At 40.1% G+C, this 19,430-nt stretch overlaps 3 protein-coding genes across 3 annotated transcripts in view; 1 reads left to right on the top strand and 2 right to left on the bottom strand.

Annotated features, from left to right (window-relative positions):
• Positions 1-4,209, top strand: part of tert (telomerase reverse transcriptase) — a 13,245-nt gene extending 9,036 nt beyond the window's left edge. The window contains exons 14-15 of the mRNA XM_013909765.1: positions 1,955-2,188; positions 3,367-4,209. Coding sequence (XP_013765219.1) covers positions 1,955-2,188; positions 3,367-3,470 — 338 coding nt within the window. The 3' untranslated portion in view covers positions 3,471-4,209. The remainder of the gene's footprint in view (positions 1-1,954; positions 2,189-3,366) is intronic.
• A 138-nt stretch (positions 4,210-4,347) lies between these two features.
• Positions 4,348-9,436, bottom strand: slc6a18 (solute carrier family 6 member 18). Its single transcript, XM_005728922.1, has 12 exons — positions 9,301-9,436; positions 8,452-8,592; positions 8,028-8,165; positions 7,066-7,247; positions 6,778-6,888; positions 6,589-6,701; positions 6,376-6,504; positions 6,132-6,288; positions 5,807-6,011; positions 5,558-5,717; positions 5,306-5,468; positions 4,348-4,580 (listed from the first exon to the last, which is right to left on the bottom strand). The coding sequence occupies exons 1-12, from the start codon at positions 9,434-9,436 to the stop codon at positions 4,362-4,364; spliced, it is 1,854 nt and encodes a 617-aa protein (XP_005728979.1). The 3' UTR covers positions 4,348-4,361.
• A 2,069-nt stretch (positions 9,437-11,505) lies between these two features.
• On the bottom strand, positions 11,506-17,702 carry LOC102199811 (sodium-dependent neutral amino acid transporter B(0)AT1-like). Its single transcript, XM_005728921.1, has 12 exons — positions 17,507-17,702; positions 15,735-15,875; positions 15,464-15,601; positions 15,198-15,379; positions 14,997-15,107; positions 14,786-14,898; positions 14,431-14,559; positions 13,760-13,916; positions 13,482-13,686; positions 13,236-13,395; positions 12,343-12,505; positions 11,506-11,676 (listed from the first exon to the last, which is right to left on the bottom strand). Exons 1-12 carry the CDS (start codon positions 17,700-17,702, stop codon positions 11,506-11,508), a joined length of 1,866 nt encoding a protein of 621 aa, XP_005728978.1.
• Between the last annotated feature and the right edge of the window lie 1,728 nt (positions 17,703-19,430).

Raw genomic sequence — 19,430 nt, 5'->3', positions numbered from 1 at the left:
AACACGTTCAAATCAAGTAATAGCATCTCTGCAAGTTGTATTGTGAAGTAAGATCCTGCAGTTTTAAAGAGTAATGTGGGTAGTTGGAAAAAAACAAGATGTTCAGGTATAAGAAGACTGACAACCAGGGCAAAAAATCCAGCACTGCTATGATGTGCTTAATGTTTTGGACCTTAGCACATTTTACTTTGTGCCTTTTTTGCTCCTCAAGTTTTACTCGGTTGCTCTTCAGTCTGGGAACTTTATGGTTTGATCCATTTTGGTGACAGGGGTGCTTCCCTCTCATTTTCCTTATAGATTTAATATTTACTTAAGATAGCAGCCACACAAGCTGGATTTTAGAGGTAGAGATGCACTCAGAGTACTGCTGTGGTGTCCTGTTTACTATACTATAGATTTGTTTAAGCCGAACAGCAAACAGCAGTGGCATCAGGCTCGTGGCCAGCAGAGGGCGCCCTTTTCGGGTGATGTCGCTTGTGAAAGCTCAGTGAGAGTGTGATAATTGTGTCGCTAACACCCTGAGATGTCAGTGCTCCCAGTTAAACGAGCAGATGAAAACAGGAGAGAATGCAAAAATGTATTATATTACATGAAACGGCAGACTCAGGATCAGTTACAGCAGTTAAACTTACTCCTCTCCAAACTGGATGTTGGCAAATAACAGCAGAGCCAAGTTAATGTGCTCCTGTGAGTTAATGAGTCCCACATACTTGCGAGTTGGACGCTTTCAGAGCTGTTATATTTTATCCTTTTTCATTTTCAGTTATCTACATCTTCTTAATCACTGCGTGCTAGTTTAATGTCACTTATTTTTAAATTATATAAATGTTATTGTATTTAATGCATACTTTATTTTTTTTTATTAGCACCCCTGCGGAGACCACACTCCGCAGGGGTGCTAATTATTCTTGTGCAAACAGTTTAAAGGAGCGAGGAATATAGTGGCGTCAGGGTGACTGTGTGGCAAATGGTTAACATGGTTCGAGGCTTCGTCGGGTCAGGCAGTGGGAATTCCAGTAACAGAAGTATACTTTCTATCAAGGTGCTCCCACAATGCTTCAATAATTTGAACAGCAAATTGCAAATTTGGATTAATCACTCTGGAAAACCTGTTTCCGGTAATTTACAGTTGAGTTCTTATTAAAATTTGGCATTTGGGTTAGCTGCCCTTTTTATGTTGAACGATTCAGGCCAGTGTCAAGTGGCTTAACAAAGAAACAGTCCTGTGAAAATGGTCATGACTGAAGTGAAAATGAGTGAAAAAGCAGATGATGTCCAAAGAAAATCTTCATAAAGCCCAGAGACCTGCTGCTCAAGACTGCTTAAAATGTCCAGCTAAGAAAATATGAAGGGTGGCTCAAGACTTTTGCACAGCCAGATATTTTCTGATGTTCTAGAAGTAGAAGAACTTCTACTTCTAGAACATCTAGAAGTAGAAGTTCTTCTACTTCTACTTCTGTCAGTTATTTTGGCCTGTGTTCAGGATGTATGGTAGTAATTTGCGTTTGTTTTCCATTATAGTTCATTCTGTGTATTCATGGTACGTTTAGGAGAATCAGGAGATTTATAACCTCATTCAGCCTGGAAAGTTAAACATTAGACTAAACCACATAGTAAATTCCTAGTTTGCAGCAGTGTTGTGTGCGCTTAATTAACCCTAAGACTTTTGAATGTTTAAATAAATATAAACATTATTTACAGCGCACAAATTGCTGGGGATGATAGTTTAAACAGTTTCAATGTGATTTTGAGGATATTAGGCTGATGGTATCCTGTAATATCACAATATGTTGTCAGCATACGTACTGCATTGATATAACCATTTATTTTAGCAGGTTGCTATAGTATTACTAAAGTGAGTAAACGCTATGTTAATTTCATTAACATGTGTTATTATAGGATAAGCTAAACTATTCACTGGATAGTACTGGATTGTAACCCACAATTGCTGCAGTGTTACTGAGCTGTGATGTAAAATTCAACCCATTTTCCTTCAGCCACCTGAGCAAACACATTAATAACTTAATTTCTTCTCTCTTTGCCTCTCTAGGACTGATTTTAGGTGATAAGGCCCAGACGGGGATTGTGCAGTACGAAGCAGTGGAGCTGCTTTTCTGTCTGTGCTTCTTGCTGGTGCTGTCACAACACCGTCTTCTCTATAAAGATCTGCTCGCACACCTGCACAAACGTATGTAGTCTCAAAAGTGATGTTCAGATTCTTCTTCCAAAAAATCCAATTAAAATGTTACGCAAAGTACTCTGCAGAAGTCTGAGCATCTCAGTTTTCCTTTAGATTTTGTTGTTAAAATGGAAAATGGGCACAGTGATGAATTAAAACGTGTGCAAAAATACATGGAAATACAAGACAAAACAAAGTGCAATTCTAAAACAGTTGGAATTTGGTATGATTACCTTTTTCTTTTACGTTTTCTTGTAATTTCTTGAAGGAGGCTTCAGGAATAGTCTCCAGGCTTCTTGAAGCACATTCACAGCTCTTCTTTGGATCTTGGCTGTTTCTCTTTGAGGTCTGGGCTCTGGGGAGGCCAATCCAAAACTGATAGTGCTGCACTGTGTGTTTTTTCTATCCATTGCTTTTACTGCATTAGCAGTCTGTCTCGGATCATTGTGTTGCTGAAAAATGAGGCTGAAGCCAATTGGATGCTTTCCAGATGATCTTTCATTGTGGATAAAATCTGGCTGTACATTTCTTTTTTTCATGAGCCCAGCAATTTTGACGATCCCCAACACCACTGACACTTTTGTCAGTTGCAGACTCTTGTTCTGCTCACATATTAAGTTGTATTTGTATATCAAAAATAATTTGCTGCAGAGTCACAAATAACATCCAAAGAAGTGCATGTGCATACTATCAGTAGGAGTCTCTTTGTTTCCTCCCTACGTGCAAAAGGAGGAGACACGAAGAGACAGCCTGAAGGGGTCACGAGTTTGTGCACTTCTAGGAGGGGCATCCAGAAGGGCATCTGGTGTAAAGTCCCATATCAAACATGCAGATCTGTTTGCTGTGGTGAACCTTTGAGGACTACAGCAGGATAAAATAACCGCTGCCTGTGTGTATGTGTGTGTGGATGCTTAATTAGGCAAGAATAATTAAAAACAAAATAAAAGTACTACAGTTTGGAAAAATGAAGCTTTTCGATTTCACTACGAAAGGCTGTCCTTCCTGTCGCTTTCCAGGAAGACTGATTCTTTTTAAATGTGGACTTTGTAAGAGGTGCACCTAATTTAGCCAATATACACGTATCATTTTACATGTATAATCTGCAGTTTATTGGCACCTGTCATTTGATTTTACAGTTTGTCACCAAAGAAGGAAATAAAAAGCTTCTTATCTTTATCTTTTTACAGGAAAGCGCAGTCTGGAGCGGCGTCTGGGGGACCTGAGGCTGGCCAGGGTGCGGCAGGCCGCTAACCCCAGGACTCCAGTCGACTTCTTGGCCATTCAGACGTAAATTACTATTCCTAGTCCCAGTTTCCAACATGACCGCAGAACAATACTTGGAGATTAAAGGTCTGGATTTATTTAATCTAGATTCCCTCCCCTTTTTTGTTAAAAACATATTAAAAGCCTTTTTTTTTCTTTTGCTTTGTTTAATTCTTAAGTTGTAAGTGTTTTAACAATATATATCACCAAAAAAACCCCAAACCAATACATGACATCTTTCGGATCTAGAGTGTCAGGAAACATGTCTGGAAAACACAGTACTTAGTCGTGTGCTGCAAAACACTTAAGTGCTAAACCTCAGTCATAAACGCACACAATCAAACAACAGCAACCTGTCAAGATCGGTAATTGAAAGTCATGCAGCTACTATAATAGAGCAGGTCTCAGCCCATAGCTGTGTGTGTCTTTGTGGACTTTGATTTACACCTTGTAGTAGTTTTCCATAAAGAGCATGTGAGGACATACGTCACAGAAGTTGTGAGCCATTCACCAAAGGATTGTTTTTTTTTACTTTTGTGTTACATCACATATGCTCAGTTCTTTAGATAATGCTAAAGTTGTTCAGAAATGAACAAACCTGAAGGGTTCTGTGTTCTTTATTTATTTATTTTTATTTTTACTATGTTCAACTGTGCAGATTCATATATTTGGAGTCAAAGAAACGTGTGTAATGGATATAATGTTATATTGGATATATGATATGTAAAAAATATGTAAAATGAAAATTAAGAATGTCACTGTTAAATAAATCCTGTTTTATTTTCAAGGGAAGTAATGTAATGTTTCATATGTCAAGTAAACATCAGAATCTGTATGAAATTCTAGTGAATTTTGATGAGAAGCAGTGATAAACATCTGGATTTTTGCTGTATGGCAGCATTTTTACTCTCCACAGTCCTTAAGCCCTTTGAGTCTTCTGTTCCTGTGTGTCAGTCACGAAGGCGTCGTTGTCGTAGGGATTCAACTCCATCCCAACCGAGGACTTTCTGAATCTGCCACGAAGCAGCTGGTAGAGGGCCACCAGAGGAATGGAAATCACAGGCACCACACAGAGGAGGATGATTATGGCAAAGACCCAGTCTGGATAAAGCTTCTCTTCAGTTTCAGGGAATTTTTCCTGAAAAGAAAGATCGAGGTGGAAACAATGAAGGACATTTATTTATTTAATTATTAAATATGGTTTAAAATTGGTAAAATGCGCTAATTTTCTTTCTTCGGGTTAAATAGAGCGCAACAACCAGCAAGCAGGCAATTAGCTTAGCTTGACTAATTCAATTCATTTTTTATATTGATTTACTTTATTTATTTAAATTCTATTTTTTATTGCTGTGTCCAGCACTTTGGTCAGTGGTTGCTGTTTTAGTGCTTTAGGGCTAACTTAAGGTTATCGAAACCAACCAAGAGATATTTCAGGCTCATAAAATCCCATAAAGGACTGAGCTGTCATTTTATCCCGCTGGTCTATATTTATTAATCGACATATTTGTTAAAATGTAGGTTTTGATAGACATTTTTAAACTCTTGCTTGTTTGTTAACAGACATTACAGATAGTTGCTTCTCAGGTAAAAGTCTGGCTGCTGGATTCATTTCAGAAGTCAGTTTGATTTTTAGTAGCATCTTCCTTCAGGATAACTCGCTATGACTCACAGCTCAGATCATTTCACTGTACTCAAGTTGTCTCCACAATTAAAAGATCTCGATCCAGTAATGTACCTTTGGGATGTGATGGAACAGAAACTTGGAGCAGTTCTGAAGATAAATAGAGGAGCGAACAAACTGCACCTAATAAAATCTTGACTTATGAGTAGATTCATTCTTCAATTCTTGGCTTTCCTGCTTACATAATCTGGGTTCCATGCTTGATAGGTGGGACGTGTCTGTGCCTGGACAATCACATAGGCAACAAACACCACCAGGAGCAGTAAAGGACTGATCACCATCCAGCACGCCTTCCAAAAGATGTTTGGCCTCCTCCCAGTCATGATATAGATGTCGTCACTGAAACTGGCAGAGGAGACGTAAAACGGATATGAATTATGATTGTTAGTGAAGTTTACAGTGTTATGTTCAGGAAGAAGAGGAGAAAAAGTTACGTTTTCATTCCACGGAAGTAAATAACTCCAATAATCTCAAATAAAGCAATGATGAGCAGAGGTACAGATCCCACGTAACCATTAAACACCTCCACCCAGTAGTTGCCTGAGCTCAAGGTGAAGAGGAGCGCCACCAAGAAGGATATCAAACAGATGACCGCTGCAGAAGTGAAGAAGGTGAAAGTTTAAAAGAGGGAATTCAAAGGAAATTGTTTTTGACTTAAAAAGCACAAGCGGATGTGCAAGTACCTGATATGAGTTCCTTGGGCATCCACCTGGGCAATAGTTTGAGTTCATTGAGGGGCGCGAGGACACCCTCTATGTTACCAAACATGGAGGAGAGACCTAAACTAAAGAGCATGACAAAGAACAGTACGGCCCATACCTGCGAGCCCGGCATCGATATCACCGCTTCAGTGAACACGATAAAAGCCAGGCCAGTACCTGAAACACTCTGAAGATAAAAAACAAGAAGCTAATGAGGATACTTGAAATGGCAATGTCTGAAAATGACCAGTGTTTGTGGATGGAGGGGCTCGAGGATAGAAGAATGACTATAAGATGGAGTGAGTACCTGCTTAAGTAATTTTTGTAGATCACACTCCCTCAGGGACAGACTCTGGAATTTCTCTGGATATGTCGTATTTAGATATTCATACCAGTAATCGTAGTTCTGCAGGGTTATGTTCTGGTCTGAGAACTCAAAGTAATTGGTCAGAGCCAGGATGTTCCTGCAGATAAGATTTGAAGAGTAAGTACTCAGGATCAGGCAAAGACGTAGTTGCAAAACCCCACCTAAAATAGGCATGCTTACGTACTCGTCTTTACAGGCGTTAAAGGCGGTGGTGGCTTTAAAACCCAGGATGGAGAAAATCGGAATGGAGGCGTAGATAGACGTTGCGCTGTTTATCACTCCCACAAGAACAGCGTCTCTCTCGCAGTTGTTTCTAACAACACAAAGAGCGAGAGAAAGACGAGCTTACTAATCACCCCGTGTTCACCGGGGGAGGTTAAGAAGTGTCTGTCCTTACTTCTCTTCATTGTAACTGGAGAAAGATATGAGACCTCCAAACGCCACAGAAAGAGAGAAGAAGATCTGCGTGGAGGCGTCCAACCACACCCGTGGGTTCGTCAGGGTTTGCCACTGTCACGAGTATAACATCTGCTTAGGAAATCAGCTGTTTGTGGGACAAAAGATTAAAAATTTCACTCCAACTCACATCAGGGGTGAAGAGGTACAACAGTCCATCAGTAGCTCCAGGCAGAGTGAGGGCACGGATCAGGAAAATAGTCAGCACCAGGTAAGGGAAGGTAGATGTCACATACACAGCCTGAAAATATATAAAAACATTAAAATAACGTGTTTTCTGGGGGGAAATGATAGATGTAATGACTTGGGAGAACAGGTTTGTAAGATAGAAACCACATATCGTGATAGCACAGGGTTAGGCGTCCAGTGTTCTGCAACCTATCATTAAATATTAAATGTTTTTGGTAGTTACACTGACCTTTCCCACGGAGTCGATGCCTTTGATGAAGCAGATGTAGACGATGCACCAGGCGCTGGCTAGACAGATCACCATCCCCCACTCCACAGAGCCGCTGATCTCGATGTCAGGTGTGATGTTGAGGGTTTCACGGTACCAGAAGTAATTTACCGGAGTGCTTTTCTTACACTCCAAATTATAGTCTACATGGACACACATACGCAAAAGATTTTGTAGACCAGCATAAGGCTGGAATGGGCCAAAGCACCATCGACAAGAAGGTTGGTGAGAAGATGACTGCTGGTGCGACTATTTGTAAATAGAACAAATATAAAATTACAATTGCCTCAAGCATGGAGTTGGAAGCATTATGCTTTGGGACTTTTTTTCTGTAAATGGTGCCAATGTATGGGCCCACGTACTGAAACATCTTGGATGAGAAACCCGCAGCTGCAACACTGAACGTTGGTCACAAATCGGTCTTCCAATGTGACAATGACCAACTACAGGAAACGTCTCACCGCTGTGATTGCCAACAAGGATTTTCTCTAAATCATGTTTTGGTGTGTTTGGTATTGTGTCTCTCCATTAAAATGAAACTACCACAAAATACTGTTCATTTGTTTAAAAGTGTGCAAAATTACAAATTCAACAGTCCCAACACTGCATCATCATTGCTATTTACTTGTTCATCTCATGTCTTAGTTGCACCTATCTTTAAAAAAAATCATTGTCTTTTTTATTTTATGTTGTGGTGCAATGTTCCCTTTGTGCCATAAAGCTGTCCAGCAGTATTTTTTTTTTTTACTGAATCTCTCTTGAAATGCTACCAAGAGCGTGGCAGGCAGCCATAAATCTTTACTGATAATCCTTAACTTTATCTTTGTTATTAAATCTGCAAACAGTGGAGCAGCAGCAGAATCATGGCGTACGGCCATAAATTTATCAAGCAAGAATAATACCGAGGTGTGCTCCTGTCTCACCTATGCGGCTTTCATTTAGTGGGCAGGTGCTCCACGGCAGGGGTTCCTGAAAAGAGTGGAAGAAGTACCACAGCACCCAGGCCAGAATGGTGTTGTAGAAAACGCCCACCAGAAACGATACAATCAAACAGGCGATGCCTGCACATAAGAAAGATTTTTTTCAGGTATTAATTTTATTTTTTGAATTTAAAAATGAGGAATCTTTGACCGGTGTCAATTTCAACAAAAGAAACATTTATTTATTTTTTGGTTATTCTGTTTTACTTTCTATTTTATTATTGTACATGATACAGTTGACTAAAGGGTTGAAAAACAACTAAGAATCTTAGATTAACTAATATGTCGTTAAAATAAAGCAACACACTCGAATAGTATAACTGTAGAGTACATAAAAACATTTACTATTACTTTTTGGGTTACCCACCTACTCCACCGATTACGGGATTGATGGTCTTCCAGACACCCACGCTGCCCTTCCGGAGCCTCTGTCCTACAGCCAGCTCAAGGAAGAGCAGGGGGAGGCCCTCAAACACCAGCGCTATCAGGTAAGGGATGAGGAATGCACCTGAAGACATGAAGTAAATATTTATCTTACAGTTAGGCATTTTTATGATTATAGTGCAAAGCTCTACTGATGAAAACACACTGGGTTGCTGGGAATCGGGCTGACTTTTTTTTTAAAAAAAAAAAAAAAGAAAAACCCACTATATTTACAAATTTTTAAAAAAATTATTAACTTCTCGTGTCACCTCGCTGCTTCACCGTACGAGCTCCAAACCAAACAAATCTGAGGGGAGATTAACAATAGAAAAACGTGACTCAATTAAACAGACTAAGCCAAAGTTAAACAGACGCTCAGCAGATTTGAGAAACAGCCTTTTGGGAAGTCAATATGTGAAGGTGATGGAGCCCACACACATTTTCTGGACTGGCTGTTTACACAGCCTGACCCAGAGCAGGCTCCTATAGAACTCCGTGGCATGAGGACTCGGCGTATCTCTCTGGGTAAGTATGAGGAAGCAAACAAAGGTGGATATATTCCTCACAGACAGTATGTAATGATTCCCATGGTTAATCAGGTATACATAAAGTTATTCATTTCCAGACAGGTTCAGGGACCGACCCGGTTTATTCGTTAATACCTACTGAAACTAAATGGAAATGCAAACCGATTAAAGCATCTCTACACTGGATGATTAAACAGGACTCTTACAGATACTCTTACAGTAGGATCGAGCGATGGTGTAAAGTGAGTAAAAGGGCAGCATCTCACCTCCTCCGTAGATTTGGCAGAGGTAAGGGAATCGCCACACATTTCCGATTCCCACTGCAAAACCAATACATGTCAGCAGATACTGAGCCTTGTTGTCCCACTTGGGTCTCTCCTCCGGCCCAGCGTCTTTTCCCATCCTCAGCTGGAAAAAAGACTCAGTGCAATTCCAGTTGTGTTACAAAAATACACCTAATGGAATTGTAGCATGCAGTCTGATCAAATTGCATATATTTTGTGGTTAGTCCAGAATTCTCCTCCTGCTCCGTACTTTGGATGAATTACACTCCTGATTGGTTCGGTCTTCGTGATGTTCAGCACTCCTCTTTCATCCTCTGTGCGACCCTCCCGTCTCTGAGTCAGAGGTGCAGATTCGGTTCTTTTTGAGACATCCAGCCAGCAGGAAGTTTGGTGAAACACTTGCCAGGGTGATTTAGTGGTTTTACCTCCCTCCCGCAGAATGGGAGTGTGCTGAAACTTGAATTAATGGATAACCTGGTGATGCTTTTCTCTGCTACACCGACCTACATCAGAGCAATCAGATACAGGGTGGAAGAGACATCAGGAGAGTTGTGCCGAACAGCTAATCAAACATTGTTCTCGCATACAATCTTCTTGCAAAATGAGTGAAAAGGTTACCGGGTCTTTCTGTGCTCTAGTTTGAGAATAGATGTACGCAAACCTAAATCTGAAGTGATGAAAGTCGATCTAATCAAATGATGTTTTTGATACATTTCACCATTAAGGGCATTTTTTCCAGACATAAAAGTCAATAATAATTTGTGTCCACATTTCTTACCTGTACCTGTGAACTCAGGTTGAGATTTAAACTGCAAATCCACACTCTTCCTTCCTCAAATATGATTTTGTGAAGTGTTTTCTTTCTCCTGGCCAGTTGACATTTCCGTCGTCACTTCATGAATCCTTGTGTTGCAGATTTTTATAGATGCAGGCTTGATTGCTGTCTCTAGCTCTCTCTGATATTGCTAACATTCATTCCTAATCAAGCACACCAAAGCTGTCCCATTTCCTATATGGTCATATTAAGCAGCGATGTCCGCTTATGCATTGAAAAAAGCAAAAAACAAATCCAGCCAACGGTGTCTCAGATATTATGTGTGTTTCTTTCACTGGCTGACTCTGCGCCGATTTTAATTCAAGTGCTCCGGTCAAAAGCCAAACAAGTTAGGCGTTACTAAACTGCCCCATCAGTGTTATATATATTCATGTGTCAGTCCTATTGTAGGAGCCAAATTGAGGTTTCTGGCCTACATCCAGGGTGCAAGGAGGACAGAATAAAGTCTGAAGGAGCAACTAAGCACTAGAACTATTTTACTGCCTGACCTGTGCATTTCGACATCACGCCTTCATCACGGGTCATCATAAAAATCGATTTCTCCGGACATTTTTAATAGGCCAAGCGCAGAGTGGAAACATGAAGACAGCCTATGTGAACTTACAATAATTTGCTGGTCCTTTGGATCATAAAGGGGAGTGTCTAATACATAACATGTAGTGGCACATTTAGTGGATGAGCTGGAGGTGCAATTATGATGTGGCGGTAAGATAATAATGTGCTTGATAACAAGTGCAGTTTGCACCTGAAACACCTTAATTATTATATATTAATTAATTTATGTTATGTTTAATTAGTGGATATATCCAAACTGCTTCTCTTTTCCCGGGAGAAGTGACATCATCACCTGTCAAGCATAGACATATTCAAACGTCAGTAAATTTAGTTAATAATTCTCAGTTATAGTTATTAAATCTTGCAGTCATCGGATTCTTTGATGTCTGAGTATTTAAAAATAAGGATCAAGTCTTTTTCAAACATTTGGTGACCATCTTTTATTCCCTTGTCTTCAAATTGATACAGTTCCACACGGCTGGTTTCTGCCACCTGCTGGTATGGATATGCTTCTGCAATGCATTCGGCATCCATCCATCCATCCATCCATCCATCCAGCCATCCATACACCTCTACTGAGCAGTTAAATGAACTAATCCTCCAATAACTCAACAATAATCTAATGGCAAAGCTTACTTAAATATGTATTCACATGTCAAAATATGTTACATATGCACCATGACAAAAGTGCACTGATGAAAGAGACATGATGCTTCTGATGCTGACACAGTATTTAAATAACTTTTCCTTTATTAGACAAAATAAAATATTTTTGCCTGACTTGTTTAGGCAATTGTTTATATCTGATTAATGTCTTTCTCTGGCTTCATCTTTTTCTTGCAGCGTACAAAAACCAGCCTGCACAAGGCATAGACAGGCACCGCCAGACTGGGAATTCCTGCCAAAACAAAGATGACCACATTGATCCATGAAGGGTAAGGTACTGATGCCAGAGTTGGAAATTCGTCCTGCAAACCATAAAACATCACAATGAGCAAACAAGCCTGTTTTCATTACTGTTTAAACTTCACACAAGCAACTATTGCAAATATATATAAAAATTAAATGAGGGGCCCCTCCCCCACCTGAATCCCTCAGCTAACTTTTTTGTACTACAATAAAAAGCACATTTAAAAAAGCCATGTGCCACCTTGGTTGTCATGATATCATTAAAATAGGGGGCTTCCAACTGGTCATCATGAGCTTGTGAACCTCAGTTTGTGCCATAACGTTTGGCTGGATGGAAATATAATTTGTTTGACTCAACCCTCCAACCCGACACGCCAATTAAACAGCTTGCAGCTCCGTTGATGAAACCAACAGGGCGAGGCTTCCTGAACTTTTTGAACCCAACAGGAGAGTTGAAGGAGTTATTGCAGCTTTGCAATAGCTGTCAACTCCCCGCTTCAATCCATGAAAACAACCTGTAAACCTGTCCTGTTGTCTGACAATGAAAATCTGGAGGGTTTTTTTTATATTATGCAGGTAAAAATGAAATTTCTTCATTAAATGTGGTAAAATAACATAAAACAAAAACAGCTGATTCTGAGAGATAATGTTGATTTTTTTCTTTTTCTTTTCCTTTTTTTTCAGATTTCACAGATTTTTATAAGAAGTGGTCTTTGTGAACTCACGTAGTCGGGGTCCCAGACTAAATAGGTGAGTTCTTGTTGGGCTTGAGTCACCAGGTAGAAAACTAAAATGACCAGGAGGATGAGAGGGCTGGTGAATCTCAGGGAAATCTGCCAGAAGATGCAAGGCTTCTTTCCAATCATGAACTTGATGTCTTCATTGAACCTGCCACACAAATTCAAATTCAAATTCAACAAGAGGGTTTTAATGAAATTAAACTTGATTTAATTCATGGAATTATAACTTTATTTAAATAAAACAAAAACAAAAATGAAAGAACAAAAAGTAAATAGACTCATATTAAAGTAGAACCAATATAAAGATCAGTAAACAGTAAAGTTAGAACCTGTAGAAGCAATGTGCAAGGTGATCGCTTTAAAGGGACCTCTACAGTCTGCAGTGGTGGATGGACAAAGTTTCAAATGATGAGGTCAGCATGTGTACAAATGATCCCTACTTCTGCTTTTATGAAAAGTTGAGCGAGAAAGGATAAGTATCATCTCAGACACACGGCTCTGGCTGTGAGCAAAGAAACTCTGCACACATGTTGTTCAAATGTTATGTTTAGGAGGAGCAGTCAGTCAGAAGGAAGTTGTTTTAAAGGGCATAAAAAGAGGGTGGGGCTGCACCAAAGACAAATATTGGCTGAATGAGAAATGCTTTTAAACAGTGGATTGTGCAAAGCTACAAATAATAAAAGTTGGAGCTGGAAATGAGCATAACATAGGCTCTTAAATATTTAATTGTTGTCCAACTGTGCTAAATGCACCAAATAAAGATTGATGACAGCCTGATTGTACAAGGTTACAGGACATCATGTTCCTGATTTTACAGATGTGTGGCTGCTTTATATAATACAATATTATCTAAAAGTACATAAACTTTGTGCACTAACCTGTCAATGCCATAGATGTAAACAACAGCTATCATCTCAGTCAGGCCAATGGTCAGCAGTGGGATTGATCCAGCAAAGTTATCGAAGAGAGTTACCCAATAAAGGCCTGACTGCTGTGCAAACAGCAGACAGATGATGAAGGATACAAGACACGTTACTCCTGAAAGACATGAAAACAAGGGCGCTTGTGTTAACATTGGGGTTGCAGGCCGACGTGTTGATTGTTTAGTCTTTGAAACAGAATACCTGTCAGTGCCTCTTGGGGCCATTTTTTGGGAAATAAATTCAAGTCTTTCAAAGGGACTACGACTCCTTCGATGTTGCCAAAAAGTGTTGAGAGTCCGAGGCAGAGAAGCATGATAAAAAACAGGACAGACCAGGCTGGGGAACCCGGCATTTTGGTAATGGCCTCTGTGAAGACAATAAAGGCCAGACCTGTTCCCTCCACTCCCTGAACAAACACAATGCAGATTAGAATAAAAATGGGAAATGGGAGTTTGATAGATTTTCATTAAAATAGGCACCTCACTGAGGAGTTTCTGCATGTCACAGGTTTTAATGTCCAGTCCAAAAACAGTATCTGGATTGGAGCTGTTCAGATGATGAAGGGCTGCATTGTAGTTGCTGGCAGTGATGCTGTCTTCAGGGAGTTCAAATCCATTTAGTAACATCCTGATGTTTCTAAGAAGACATTACAGTTGAGAATAGTAATTACAGGAGTATACATTAGTTATGCAAATAACCTTTTTTAGATTTTTAATTAAAGATGAAAAAGAAAAACACAAGAAAGTTAATTTAGGAATCTTAAATATTACAAACACTGACAAATCTAGGTTAGAAAAATTAAGCAAATATGGAAGCGCCTTAAAGCTGCATTCTATAAAAAAAAGCCACCAGGTGGCGATAGCTGTGGCACTTTTTTAAATCTTTTTTTTCCAATCAAGATGTCAATGATGAAAATGCTCAACTCTTCATAAACAAGCTGTCCATTTTTCATACATATACATATATACCAGTTAATCATTTTTGTTGTGCTAAAGCTCAAATGATTGTTTTTTGCAAGAAAAATGAGAATAATTTTTCAAAAGTTCCAAATTTTTCAAAAGGTTTTTAAAGTCCTAGTCAGCAAGTTTAGTGACATTTACTAAAATGATGTAGCAAACTTTCTCAAAGCCTTAAAATAAGCTTTACTCACTCACTGATACAGGTGTCATATTTGTCAGTGGCCCTGAAGCCAATGACGGTGTAGGTGACTGTGGCAGCATAGATTGAGGTGAGGCCAGTTATAATAGTCAGGATCACCGCATCTTGCATGCAGTTGTTGCTTGGCGAAAGAAAGTAAAAATAGAAGTGAGTCGAATCTTACTGTAACAGTCATGTAGTGATACATTCAGTAAAAGGACTAGATGTTGCAGTCCCTGATAATGCATTGCTTTAAATGGTGAGAGTCTTGAGGGGTGGCTGTTCTGAGGAAAGGCAGCCCAGAAACTGGGGATTAGAGATCTGATCTAGATTATCAGAAAATATAAGCCTTTCTTTATAAGTCTTACTGGACAGGGTTGTAGCTTGAGAAGGAGATCAGGCCTCCCCATGCTAAACTAAAGGCATAAAAGACCTGGGCACCTGCATCCAACCAGGTTGTTGGGTTCATCAGCTCATCCACCTGCAAGGGTGAGATACACAGTGTAATGTGGCTTTGTATTAAGATATTTACACAATGTTACATGATGTATATTTATGATAGAACTTTGAAATACACACATCTGGTGTGAACAGGTACTTCACTCCGTTCATGGCTCCTTTAAGAGTCAGTCCTCTGATCAGGAAGATGGCCAACACTACATAAGGCAGGAGGGCTGTAACGTACACTGCCTGAGGTCATGAAAAGATATGAAAAATTGTCAAATAACAGCAATAAGACTGATTAAGCAATGCTTGTTTTTGAAAAAAAGTTCAGTAAACCTTTCCTGAAGTACTGATCCCCCGTATGTAGCAGATACAGATGACTGTCCAGGCAGCTAACAGACAGATCACTATGGGCCACTGGAGTCCTCCAGAGTCTGTTATTGAGGCAGAGGCATTCAGAGTGACTCTGTAAAAGTAGTAATCCACTGTGGAGCTCTGCTGACACTCGGATATAAAGCCTGAAAATGCATAAAAGTCCACACTTGTGATTAGATATTGGAGACTAACAGATTCGAAGTATGTGCTTGTGTCTTTTCAGCTACCTGTTCGGTTGTCATTGAGAGGACACTGGGTCCAAGGCAGCGGGCCTTGAAAGGAATTAAAGAGATACCACATGATCCAGGCTATTAAGGTGTTGTAGTACAGGCCAATCAATAGAGAGACCAGCATGGAAGCAATACCTGTAGGAAAGGATCATTAACAAACATCACATTTACACAGGACCAAGCTTTCATTAACAACTTTGTGTTCCTGTAGTACCGATAATTCTCCCATTTGTTGCTTGGGTATGTGGTTGTAGAGGCCGTTACTTACCAACACCAGTCAGATAGGGGTTGATGGCCCTCCACACGCCCACACTGCCTTTCCTGAGTCGCTGGCCAATGCCAAACTCCAACAGCAGAAGGGGCAATCCTTCTAGCACCAGCAGGATGATGTAAGGAATCAAAAAGGCACCTGGAACATGTTGATCGGCAGCACAATTAGACAGTCAGAGGTGTTTGCAATACCTCACATACTTAGATACTTAGTAGTGGAATAAGGTTTGGAAGTCAGATGCTATTAAATCTGAGCTGAGCTGGTTTATGCAGGCGATTGTGGTTCAAGAGTTGCAGTTCGTCTTGTAATCGGAAGGTTGCCGGTTCGAGCCCCGACCCTGACAGTCTTGGTCGTTGTGTCCTTGGGCAAGACACTTCACCCGTTGCCTACTGGTGGTGGTCAGAGGGCCCGGTGGCATCAGTGTCCGGCAGCCTCGCCTCTGTCAGTGCGCCCCAGGGTGGCTGTGGCTACAATGTAGCTTGCCATCACCAGTGTGTGAATGTGTGTATGACTGAATGTAGTGTAAAGTGCTTTGGGGTCCTTAGGGACTAGTAAAGCACTATACAAATACAGGCCATTTACCATTTATCAGCTGTTCCATGTGTGAACATTGATATGTTATACATGTGATATACATGTAACGGCTCTAAACGCCCATTCAGAAAATTCCAGATAATTATGAGATCCCATAGTCACCTATGAAAAATATATACACAAAGATAGAGATCTCAAAGAGAGTGGGAGCACGGTTCATATTCTCAGCAGTGGTGTAGATTGGTGAGCTGCAACCAGCAGTTTAACAAAAACTGTCAGGGGCTTGCTGGGAGATCAGTGACATTAATACTTGAATTTTAAAAAATGGCTTTTAAAAATGCCCCCCCCCCCTTTTTTTTTTTCTCTTTCTTTTGCAGGTTTTTTTTTTTTTGGAAGTGAATGTGTTTCTTCGTTACTGAACAATGCTAGAGTGTGCATGAACTAGACAGCCACCGACACACATGACTTTTGTACATGTGCAGAAGGGCAATTGTTGTTTAAGCAACAACACTGTTATCATAGATTAAACTCTTGATTTCTGAGATGGCATTGCCATAGCAAGTACATGACACTGACAGCTTTTGTGGGCTATCAAGCTAAGACTGGTGGAGATCAGTGGTGGAGTCAAAGCTAATATTTTTTTCTGTTTTCCATGAATTAAAAAAATTATTATTAATATTGTTTATTTGAAGGAAAAGGTCACAGCTTAAAATAAAGCTCTAATAAAAAATCTTTAATACACTGTATAATTTCTGCTTCAATTAAAACGTAGCTTTAATTTATCAAACATTATGTTTGCTGCCCAATAACGATCCTTGAGAGAAGTAAGGGCCCACCCCCCTTTTCCTTTAGCCAATTGTATGGTTTTAAATCTAATTCAGGGCCTTTTACCTTCCCAAGTTTATCTTGACAACAATTTGTCCCATTCATTAAATTGTTTGTGGCTTATTTCTATTGGCAATGTTTAAAATAAATATCATAATGTAGCTTTGTTGGGATTCAGACACTTACAAATGTCAAGTATTAATTTCCAAAGCTTCCACTAAGTTTCCTTGACACACAGATTTTGTAACTTTTAAAACTATTTTCTAATTCTTTCTAATTCAGGAAAATGTTTAAAAGACTAAAAAAAAGCAACATACCCACAAACCTCTATAACACTGCAATAAAAAATGACAATACTGTAATTGGAGACAGAAATAATGCAATGCTTTACTGTTTTCTTCTGGCCTTACCTCCTCCGTGGGTTTGACACAAGTAAGGGAATCTCCACACATTCCCAATCCCTACACAGAAGCCCACACATGTTAAAATGTACTGAGCTTTGTTATCCCATTTGGGTCTGTCACCATCTTCCTTTTCCATCTTTTCCAGGTCCTCATAGTTTGGGATCCTGAGATCCAGTCCTGGGTTGGGAAGAACCAGTCTCATGGTTGCCCAATAAAACAGAGATGTTACTCTATGGTTCTGGAAAGTCAAAGTGAGGGCTTATTATAAGCATAAGACTGGGTTGAAACAAGTTTATGATCTTTTGCTTTATCTGGTAAGTGCACAGAGTGCACATTTGCACTGATAAGCAAATGTGCACTCTGTGTCGGTACTGTATAAGTCACAAATTTTAATCAAACATTAATCATAAACAATGGCATGGTAGCTCTCAATAATCCTCACAGTGCTTGAATCTACTGATCACCTGTAATCCCATTTTGCAACTCAGTCACCCAGGAGAAGTCATATTGTTTCCAGGAGCTGATAAGGGAGTACATGAACTTTGCAGGGAACTTTGATATGCAGCCTATTATGCGACGATGATAACTGAGTGCTCACAGTTAATGGTGGAAGAATTCAAAGGGAGTCATGTGTGGTAGGAACAGGCTCTAAACCCAAGCCAGCTATTCAATGAGTTTAAATTAGAGTGGAAACTGAGATGAAAACTCCTAGAACCCACCTGCTTAGAATCATGCCACCAGGTTCAAACACATTAAAAGTAAAACAACAACAACAAACAAACAAAAAGTAAAAAGTGCATCATCTTTGGATATTCCATGGCCATCTCCAAAGCAATCATACAAATCACCATTAAATGCAGAAGATAACAAGGTGATGCAGTGTCCCCATTGCTGTTTTGCATAGGCCTAAACCCCCTAAGCCAGCCTGCCACTAAGAGTGTACTGATTCAGGAGTGGAGCGACCATCAGCCGCCTCCTGTACAATGCTGACGTTAAGATGTATGCCAGGAACAAGCAAGACATCAATTTACTGCTCCAACGCAAAAGGCTCTAGAGCGAGGACATATGGATGCCATTTGGGCTGGATAATGTGGCTGAATGTTTTCAAAAGCAGGAGATAGTGGACATAAGGAACAGCTACAAGTACCTGCGTATCCCTCTGGCTGATGTGAGCCAAGATAAAGACCCATGAAGGTCAGCCACAGCCAAACAGCTGTAGAAGGTAATGTGCTGAGACGCCAGCTCAATGATAGGAAGAGTGTGGGTGAGGATTAGTGAGAGTTAGAGACACAATCCAGAATGAAACACAGAGCATCTGCAAATACATCGGGAAGATGACCCCAGAAATCAACTGGAGACAGATGGTGATGAGGAAGCATCATGGAAGACCAAGTCCTTCCTTGAGACATACCATCAACAGATAGAGGAAGTAGCAGATATCTCGAAACCAAAGAGCAGCCAGCAGGACCCAAGCTGCAGGCTGTGCAAAGGTGTCCCTGAGATAGTCCAACATATAGCGGCAGGATGTAAGAGAAAGTTCGACTGAGTAGATGAGAAGCACAACCAAGTGGCTAGGATAGTGTACATGAATGTCTGTGCTGCATGTGGACAAGAAATTCCCCAGTCCTGATAGGAGAGTCAATGAGAAGTATTTCAAAGCAACAGGAACTTGAGTTTTAGCCAGAGAAGCAGCTGCTGGCTGACCAACCACACATAGTAGTGGCTGACAAGAAGCAGGAGACCTTAGATGTGATAAATGAGGCAATCCTGGCATATGGCAACGTCAGGAAGAAATAGCACAAGAACATAGAAGTACCAGGGGCTTCTACCCAAGAGTCCTGAGTAATTTTCAGAAAGAAGAGGCATAATCATTCCAACATATTTTTAACCTGAGAAACCTCTAAAAGAAGGACCCTGTGAAGTTCAGCTC

Source organism: Pundamilia nyererei, unplaced genomic scaffold, assembly GCF_000239375.1.
Source record: "Pundamilia nyererei isolate P.nyererei 1_Seehausen unplaced genomic scaffold, PunNye1.0 scaffold00030, whole genome shotgun sequence".
Classification (NCBI taxonomy): domain Eukaryota; kingdom Metazoa; phylum Chordata; class Actinopteri; order Cichliformes; family Cichlidae; genus Pundamilia; species Pundamilia nyererei.
This window is presented reverse-complemented; position numbering and strand designations above follow the sequence as displayed.

What these genes read in the sequence shown, in the direction of transcription:
- LOC102199811 (XM_005728921.1), bottom strand. Translation starts at nt 17,702, where the DNA reads ATGAGACTGGTTCTTCCCAACCCAGGACTGGATCTCAGGATCCCAAAC. An exon ending in GCCCCAAGAGGCACTGACAG is followed by an intron (nt 13,396 to 13,481) that starts GTATTCTGTTTC and finishes CATGTCTTTCAG; the next exon opens with GAGTAACGTGTCTTGTATCC. An exon ending in TACATCTATGGCATTGACAG is followed by an intron (nt 12,506 to 13,235) that starts GTTAGTGCACAA and finishes TTTGTGTGGCAG; the next exon opens with GTTCAATGAAGACATCAAGT.
- slc6a18 (XM_005728922.1), bottom strand. Translation starts at nt 9,436, where the DNA reads ATGGGAAAAGACGCTGGGCCGGAGGAGAGACCCAAGTGGGACAACAAG. An exon ending in TCCCGTAATCGGTGGAGTAG is followed by an intron (nt 8,166 to 8,451) that starts GTGGGTAACCCA and finishes TCTTATGTGCAG; the next exon opens with GCATCGCCTGTTTGATTGTA. An exon ending in ACTAAATGAAAGCCGCATAG is followed by an intron (nt 7,248 to 8,027) that starts GTGAGACAGGAG and finishes GTGTCCATGTAG; the next exon opens with ACTATAATTTGGAGTGTAAG.